The 9,343-nt window shown below is 42.6% G+C and overlaps 1 protein-coding gene across 1 annotated transcript; it reads left to right on the top strand.

Annotated features, from left to right (window-relative positions):
* Positions 1-744: 744 nt before the first annotated feature.
* Positions 745-7,910, top strand: LOC310960472 (5-hydroxytryptamine receptor 3A-like; the record flags this gene model as incomplete). Its single annotated transcript, XM_083932182.1, has 11 exons — positions 745-784; positions 2,097-2,257; positions 2,573-2,617; positions 3,873-3,982; positions 4,467-4,636; positions 5,808-5,965; positions 6,259-6,469; positions 6,552-6,722; positions 7,477-7,562; positions 7,680-7,814; positions 7,896-7,910. 11 exons carry the CDS (start codon positions 745-747, stop codon positions 7,908-7,910), a joined length of 1,302 nt encoding a protein of 433 aa, XP_083788308.1.
* Between the last annotated feature and the right edge of the window lie 1,433 nt (positions 7,911-9,343).

Below are 9,343 nucleotides of genomic sequence, written 5' to 3'. Positions count from 1 at the left end.
AAAATGACACAATTCATGCTGCACTGTAGCATCATCATCATCTAACTATGAGGCACAAATCTCTGTCTTATGCATGCATAAATGACAGTCCTTCACATTGCTCAAGAACTACTCATAATATAGTTTTCACACTAGACGGGTGTCTTGCTGAGGACCCAAGGGCGTGCATGAATGTGATCTGATGAGCGGTTCTCAAAAATGCTGAAAGCTGCACTTTTGGTTAGCCTAGTTAGCATAACCATACAGTCTAATAAGATGGTTTAACAGGCGTTTAATAGAATCAATGTCAGGAGAATAATCCACATCAATAACTTGCAAAAGGCTACATTAGAGGATCATGTAATAGCAATTTACTGAGAGTCTCAGACAGGAGAGTTTCAGATGTCTCTGACTCAGATGTGTGTGCAACATGTTTATGAGTTGCAGTAACTGTACTTACTTTTACCATTGAATATTATTACAGTACATTTTTTGTCTCCACCAGGGCGTTCTCGCCTCTTGTTCCTCCCCTAAAAGACCCCTTAGGGAGGGATTATTGTCTCCGGATGCCTGTCATACTAATGAAAAACAAAAATAAATGATTGGTTATTCAGTTTGCCCAGCCCTCTTCCAGTATGAGGAGGTGGTTTAATGATACCACCACCTCATACTGCAACACACTTGGTGACATCTCCAGACAATGCTGAGAGGACGGGGAATGACTGTACAGACCTCTCACTGACTTTGGATTCTTCTTCTGCAGTCATGATGCTCACCGGTTTCCTCTTTCTGTTCTTCCTCACAGGTAAGCTTGTTCAGCACGATGCGTTCAAGTGTATCCTGATAAATCTCCTGCAGGTAGGATGAAGTGTTCATTTGAAGGGCTATGGCGATCCAACCTTATCCGACCCGTTTTAGCTGACTTCACCCTAAAAATATTAAAATGTTATTGGTTCTTAATACCATAAAATATATAGCTTCTTATAGGAACAATAACATAGACACACAATGGGACATAAAGAGGTTTTCAAAGATTTAAGCTGAAACTTGTGCCTTGATTTGAACAACGTGTATTTTTTAACCTTTATTTAATCAGGAAAATGTCTCGTTGAGATTAAAAATCTCTTTTACAGGAGAGTCCTGGTCAAGACCGGCAGCAGCACAGTTCTACAATTACAGACAAAATGTGTGTGGCTGATCTCAGACTGAGAGCCCCATTTAACCCTGCGATCATGCTCATATTTAAAAAATCGTTAGTGGACTAATCTGATAAAGCCCCAACGCCAACGCCCATCTGATAATGGCCTTTCAGTGACCACACTCACCGACAGGACTGCAGATATTTCTGAGCTGGTGTTTTTCAAGGTTTGCTGATACATTAGAGAGGTGACGGATACCTACCCACAGAGACTAATGGTTGCCATTTCTTAAGAGCATATTAAGTCAATCTGATCTAATCTCTTTTAAACTCTCATCATATTTAAGATAAAGGGACTACAACAAGAAACAACCAACACAGGAAAAGATTAACTTATTTATACCTTATAAGCTATGTGTAATTAATGTCAACAAAAGAAAAAAAAAGAGAGAGGGTGAGAAGTTCAGCCATCCGTGAGGAACTCGGAGTAGAGCCGCTGCTCCTTTGCGTTGAAAGGAGCCAGTTGAGGTGGTTCAGGATCATCTAGTAAGGATGAACCCTGGGTGCCTCCCTAGGGAGGTGTTCCCGGCACGTCCAGCTGGGAGGAGGCCTCGGGGAAGACCCAGGACCAGGTGGAGAGATTATATCCCCACACTGTTCTGGGAACGCCTCAGGATCCCCCAGTTAGAGCTGGTTAATGTGGCCCAGGAAAGGGAAGTTTGGGGTCCCCTGCTAAAGCTGCTGCCCCCGCGACCCGACCCCGGATAAGAGGCTGAAGATGAGATGGATAACATCTTAGTGAAACTTCCTCTAATTTTTAATATTGGATGTAAAATCTGCAAGATGTTATTTGACTCTTGAGGTGTGAATGGTGGAATGACTGAAGAGGAGAAAATGGACAATGATGCGTAGTGTATGTGTCGTGTTTTTGAGAAGAAACTCAATGTACTTATAATTGTCTGACATGCTTCTGTTGTAGATGGGGTGAACTCTGAGCAAAACTGCCGTTACCAGGATGTTTTAAACCACCTGCACTTGACCAAAAACAATGAGCTGTACACCATGACCCGGCCCGTTACAAACTACAAACGCCCCACACGGGTGTCCCTGGAAGTGCTGCTCTACGCCATTCTGGATGTGGTGTGTGTTCAAAGGCTTTCTTCGTCAATTATTAAACTTGTTATATTGGTTTTTTTGTCAGAAAAGGCCTCGTCCACTGTTGATATTCCTTTCAGTTTTACTTGAATTTGTCGTAAAAAAAAACGCCATGTCTCTTGAACATACCGAGTAATTGCGACAAAACTTCAAAGGTTCTATTTGTTACTTTTTTACATGTATTATTGTTTTTTATTGCCGATGGGCGAACGTGTTGTAATGTAACTTAACCTTCCCCGACTTTGTCAGTTGAACAGACTTCTATGTAAAGGACTCTGCACACATTTTCTTTGCTTACAGGTTGAGAAAGACCAGAAGTTCATCCCTTATGTTTGGGCCGTCATGGTGAGTCCTGTCAGTAGATCATGAAGGCTGAACTTTTGTTGTGAAAATCCAATGTTTTTCCTTTTAAATGGCATATTTCATTATTTTCTCAGAGCCCGTTTTAATGGAACAGTGTGTAGGATTTATGGTGATCTATTGGTAGACATGAAATATATCATTCAGTATATTTTCTTTAGTGTGTAATCACCTTAAAGAAGAAGGTCTTTTCTCGTTAGCTCAGAATGAGCCCTTCATATCTTCATACGGAGCTGGTCCTCTTCCACAGATGTAGACGTGACGCAAACTGAGCAGGTGTCAATACTTAGCTTTAACACCATTCAACAGACAGTTAAACTGACAATAAGGGAGCTGCACTTTCTTACCGTGAGAAATCCCAAATAAACACTTCTAAATCAAAGCATCTGAAACCAAGATTACAGTTTTCCCAGACATTATCATGTAGCTACTGTAACTATGTGGAGCAGTGTAAATGTAAACACTGAAGTAATGTCTGTTGTTGTCACATTTCTGCTGGAACATGTTTGATTGCGTTGTTTCTGGTTTAGAAGCCTTAAATACTTAAATGGGGGCGACACGGTGGTGTGGTGGTTAGTATGTCTGCGTGGGTATTCTCCGGGTGTTCCGACTTCCTCCCACAGTCCAAAGACAGGCTGTTGGTGCAGGTGTGAATGTGAGTGTGAGTGGTTGTCTGTCTCTGGTCGTCTCTATGTGCCCTGCGATAGACTGGCGTCCTGTCCAGGGTGGACCCCGCCTCACTCCCGATGTCAGGTGGGATCGGCTCCATGCCCCCCCGCGATGCTCTGTTCCTCAAGGACTTCTTCCACTGAGAAGGCCAAACATTCATTAACACAATGCCCACATTTCCATGACAAAAGCCTGGTTTAAATGGGTAAATTATCATTTTTTTGTTGGATTTTTCACTGTAAAAAGTGTCGTTATATTCTGTAAGCCAGTCTAACTGTCTGTTGAATTGTGTTGAAGCCTAAGTACTCAGCAGCAGATGTGATGTACACACTCTTCCACTGAGTCCAGTTCTGCAGAAGCCCAGAACAGACAGATATGGGCTCTAAATACCACCATTTGCGTTTCCCCATCGGCCACCATAGCACTCCTACATGCCAGGCACACACAGGAGAAGTTTGAGTTGGTGTCACTCTGCAACCTCACCGCTAGATGGCATCAAATCCTGCACTGACCCTTCCATTTGTGCCCCCTGCTGTTCATGTTTCTCTTTGTGGCTTGTTTTCCTCCGTAGAGGTGGCACAATGAATACATTTCCTGGGATCCAAATCAGTTTTGTGGAATTGATAATGTTTCTCTTCCTGCTGAAGTTTTGTGGAAGCCAGATATCACTATCGAAGAAATGTGAGTGTGGATGTATCACACACACACACACACACACACACACAAACACACACACAGACGCACACGCACACACACACACACTGATTAGTGTGGTGCATACACAAATTTTTTTTTAAAAAGACAAATGATCAAAGTAACTTAACTCTGATGTCTAAACTGATGTAATGGCTCTCAGATTGGTGTCACATTTCTCGGTTATATCCATTTTAAGAGAGCTTTGTTGGTTTTCACAGATCCAAAAGATCTGAATAACCTGTGTTGGTAAACTGACCTGATTGGATATCAGCAATAACGTAACCGACCCGCATCAAATACAGTTTCTATAGCCATCAGTCAATTTAAGTGCCAAAGCAACACCTGTCCTCAAGTTTCATGAAAAGTATTTGTGAACTAGATGGAACTAGATCGAAATCAGCAAAGCGTCCTGAAGAAACTGCCAATCACGTGTGTTTTTGTTCTCATGTCTCCGTATTTTCTCATACAGGACGGAGAAGGACAAAGCCCCTCCAAGTCCTTATCTCACCATCAATAACAAAGGGGATGTCGAGGTCTCGAACGACCAGGTGCTGGTCAGCACCTGCAGGATGCACATTTACAATTTCCCCTTTGACATACAGAGATGCAACCTCTCCTTCAAGTCAATAATACACACCGGTGAGATCATAATGGATATATTTATTATTTTGTTAGTTAGTTAAACTTTAGTTATACAGGTAATGTCTTTGAAACACTGGTTCTCATTCTCAAGAGGGACCTGATTAAGATACAACAGCCAAACAACACACAGTTACTTAGAACAGGACATTCACAGTCCGTAAAAGTGACAAGAGCGAAGTGTAATGGCGGTAGTTTAAAACTATGTAGAAAAACAAGAGCAGACCCCCACGGATGATCGCTCCAGATTTTGTAAAATGTGTTTAAAATCCTCCAGAGGAACCACTTACTGTGACAAGAGTGCGACAAGTTTGACGTGTGACGGGTTCAAAGGAGCTGTACTCTTATCTCATCTCATCTTCAACCACTTATCTGGGGTCGGGTCGCGGGGGCAGCAGCTTTAGCAGGGACCCCAAACTTCCCTTTCCTGGGCCACATTAACCAGCTCTAACTGGGGGATCCCGAGGCGTTCCCAGGCCAGTGTGGAGATATAATCTCTCCACCTGGTCCTGGGTCTTCCCCGAGGCCTCCTCCCAGCTGGACGTGCCTGGAACACCTCCCTAGGGAGGCGCCCAGGGGGCATCCTTACTAGATGCCCGAACCACCTCAACTGGCTCCTTTCAACGCAAAGGAACAGCGGCTTTACTCCGAGTTCCTCACGGATGGCTGAACTTCTCCCCCTCTCTCTAAGGGAGACTCCAGCCCCCCTCCTAAGAAAACACATTTCAGCCGCGACCCCGTTCTTTCGGTCATGGCGGAGCTGTACTCGAAATGCTAAAACAAAAGTGGGCTCTCACCCAAATACGTGCAATAACGAACTTATGACGCCATCACACCACTCTAACTTTACATAGAAAATGATCTAAAAGTGGAGTACAGTGCCTTGAACATCTGTCAATAAACACATATATCAATAAATATAATGAGTTGACTCAGTGCAGAAGTATGTCATTGTAATTTTTTTTTCTGCAGCATACAGAACAGCTTTGTGAATATCACGTCCTGTAGTCTCGTTGGTTCCTTTGATATCTTATGAAATATGCTGTTAATGCTATGCAAGTTGGTGGTCTGTCCTGTTTTTGCCCCCAATCGTTTACTGGCACTTATCATCCATTCATCGCACGTTATCTCACCTAAAACAACCTTACAGTTCTTTTATCTCCCATCTCAGCCAGGGACATCCGGCTCCAGGCAAGTGACAACTCTTCAGAGGCCACAGAGTGGTCTCGTGAGGTGATGCGGACCCAGTACGAATGGCTGTTCATTAAGATGACGGTTACCACCAACAATGCCAGCAGTATAGCCGGCCAAGACATCATCGTTTACACTGTATGTTTACTTAACATTTAGGCCGTTTAACTTGAGTATTTCTTCTTTTTGTCCTTCCATCGTCCCCTTTTTTTCCTTCCTTCCTCCGTTCTGCCGTCAACCTTTCCTTATTTATTCACTGCTTTCTCCCATTTCTTCCTCCCTTCTCTAACTGATCTAAAAATACACAAATCCACCAACGAATACTTTTCCTCACAATTACATGTTACTACTTTTTACTTAAGCCATCATTTGAGTGACTTCTACTTAACGACTCTGTTCTTTCTGTTAACACGGGAAACATAATTTCACAGATCACCATGAAGAGGCGCTCCCTCCTCTACATTGTCAACTTCTTGGTACCAGTCCTGTTCTTCTTGTGTCTGGACTTGGCCTCCTTCCTGATCTCAGACAGCGGGGGCGAGAAACTCAGCTTCAAGGTCACTGTGCTGCTCGCCGTCACTGTGTTACAACTTATTCTGAATGAAATTCTGCCTTCCTCCTCAAACAGGATCCCTCTTATAGGTAAAGGAGCTTTGCATCAGTCCTGCATCCCCCCTAACGTTTGGTTATTTGTCCACATTAATGATGCTGCCTTCTCCCATAGCGGTCTACTGCATTGGGTGTTTTGCTCTGATGCTGCTGAGCCTACTGGAGACGATTTTGGTGATGCACCTGATGGAGAAAGACTCCCGAGCATCCCGAGACAACGAGGCAGATAAAGACCGACGCCAGAGTGAGGACTGCACCAAACAGGGCATGGTCAACTGTCATGGAGGTCAGACCAGGAGCCAGTTGCACCAAAATTAGCCGAGTTAAGGAGTTATCAGTCCTTAAGTAAAGATTAGCTTTTACAACACATTTTTAAAGCTAATATATACCACATGTAATGTTAGAGCGGACTAGAAACTATCCTATATGACTTGCTTACTGTAGGTTAAAGAGTATAAGATGAAGCTAACATGGAACATTGTCACCTGTAGACTGGACAACACATCTCCATTTCCTCCCACTGTAGAAAAGTGAAGCCAAAATATCACAGAAATGGACGCTGGTATCTTGTAACTGTAGAGCCAGAGTCTGCGCAGTAGAGATCAGGCAGTTATGAAGTCCTGTCCATACACTGACCCAACCAATCGTGAGTCAGTCTCAGCTGCCAAACATGAGGTTATAACCTTTTATCATAGCATCAAATAACTAATTAAAACGGAACTTATCACAAAAACTGACACTTAATAAGAACTACTTAAAATCACAGAAACCATCTTGGGAAAAGTTGATTTGACGTGTGGTCTACTTTCTATTTTTTAGTTTAGCTCATGTCCCATCCACTGACATGAACACCAGGGGGAGCTCAAGATGTTTTGGCTTCTCTTTTGGGGAACTCGCATGTATGTACTCAAGACTTTGATGAAAAACTGTTTATTAATTATTTAAACTATGAAAAAAGGAACCTTACAACCTTGGTAAGAAGGATTTTTGATGCTTGTTAATAGTTTTATTTTAATTTGGGGAAAAAACTGTCCTTTCAGAGGTGCACAAATGGACTGAATGTGCGTGTATCTATGATGTGTCTACTGGTGAAACTCCAACTGAACTGCTGCCTGTGGCCAAAGAGGTAAGAACTGGGCTGCACTTTAACTACACTGAACACAACATAATTGAATATCAAATTTCAGCTGATAATGTTACAATCCATAATTGCATAGACCCGTCTCCTGAACCATGTTTGCAGGGCAACAGCGGCAAACTGATAGAGGAATACCATGCCTTGGAGAAGCTCTCAGATGAGCTGAGGGAGATAGAAAAAACGCTGTCTCAGCTCCTCAGCAACAGGAAAGAAGAGGAGAAGGCCGGCTACTGGACCAGAGTGGCTAAAAAAGTCAACAGAGTTTTCATAATTTTCTATATAACAGTGGTCAGTCTGTTTCTAATTGTTCTCTTTTTAAAGTGGAACAATCCATAGAGGTGATCATGCTACATAGTGTCATTCAGTTTCCTTCTTTTCTCCTGTCTTTGTTGAGCTTAACACGTACCTGATTTGTTATGTTTGCATAGCACAGCCGTGTACTCTGAGGCTACATATTACCATACCATATTACCCATACCCATATTAACTTTTATTTTGTCCACACTACTCCGATGTTTCTGAGGCCCTAAGATGGAGACATTGGAAAGGCTACTGACCCTGTTTTAGTTTGAAAAATCAGGGGTTGTGTTTTGGTCTGGATGAGCAGAAACTGAGACATGTACGCGGCATTCCCTGATTCATCACTCCTCTGTCATGTGACCGTTTTCTTGGAGAAACATCCGCCTTGAGTACTGGGGGTTGATTCAACATAGATGACGAATTACGGACATTTCTGACCTTGTAGTCGTTGCTAGAAGCTGTTGTGCACTTGAATTATGCATTTTATAATGCTAACAGCCTTACCTACTTGAACAATGTGCAATAATTTCCACGTCCATTATTGGCACGAGCATTTCCAGTTTACACGAATGGCCGTGTGATATGTGTTTTCAGGCGGGTTAGAAAGATGGAGACTAGTTATGAAATGGTGCTAAAACTTGAGGAAAGAGATTGTTGATGTAGCCTGAGCCAGAGCTAAAATTGTTATTGTACACAATTTTGTTTAATTAAAAAAGTGAACTTTTGAACTCATTAACTAAGTTCCATCACTAACAGGACAACAAGTTCACACGGTTCACTCAACAGATGTATTAGTACCATCTATAGTGATTTTGTCACTAGTCGCACATTTCTTGACTAAAGTTCTCTAAAAATGTCTAAAGGATTGTTTAATATATTGAGTTATTTAATGGTGTGAAACGAAAGTCTTACTTCTTACCTTCTCACCCAATTTCACGGTCCTAATGGTCGGGACCATTCGAGGGCGACATGCAGTAAAAAGACCCAAAGATCATTGTTGACCCTGGGGCCGCTGCGTTCAGGACTCTTAGCCTCTACATATGGGGCGCCTGCTCTAATTACTGAGCCACCAGGTGCCTCTAATGGTCCAAATTAAGATCAATGCCACATCTGGGACCAGACTTCAGTCCTTTACAATAAAATAACATCCGTCGACAACTTCAAAATTAGCCATACAAGCTCCTTAATTACCATTTTTGATGTAAACTTCCACCTGAGCCGCTCAAGCCGACTGTCGCCCAATGGGTCTTCTGCTTTCTCTCATCAAAGTCACTTTCATATACTAATTAGACATGGAAATGGACATGGAAATGTATATAAATTCACTCGTAGATTCGTAGAAGTGTGTAAGTAAATTCTACTTGCATTTGGTGTCAATCATCCAAAAAAACACCACGACAAGACTGGAAACTGCCTCAGAGTGGGTGTTCCCCATAATGAATGGTGTGTGAGTGGTGACACAGAGATGA

This window comes from Echiichthys vipera (assembly GCF_963691815.1).
Source record: "Echiichthys vipera genome assembly, chromosome: 18".
In the NCBI taxonomy this organism is placed as follows: Eukaryota; Metazoa; Chordata; class Actinopteri; order Perciformes; family Trachinidae; genus Echiichthys; species Echiichthys vipera.
Note: the sequence above shows the minus strand (reverse complement) of the source record. Positions and strands in the feature narration are given on the sequence as shown.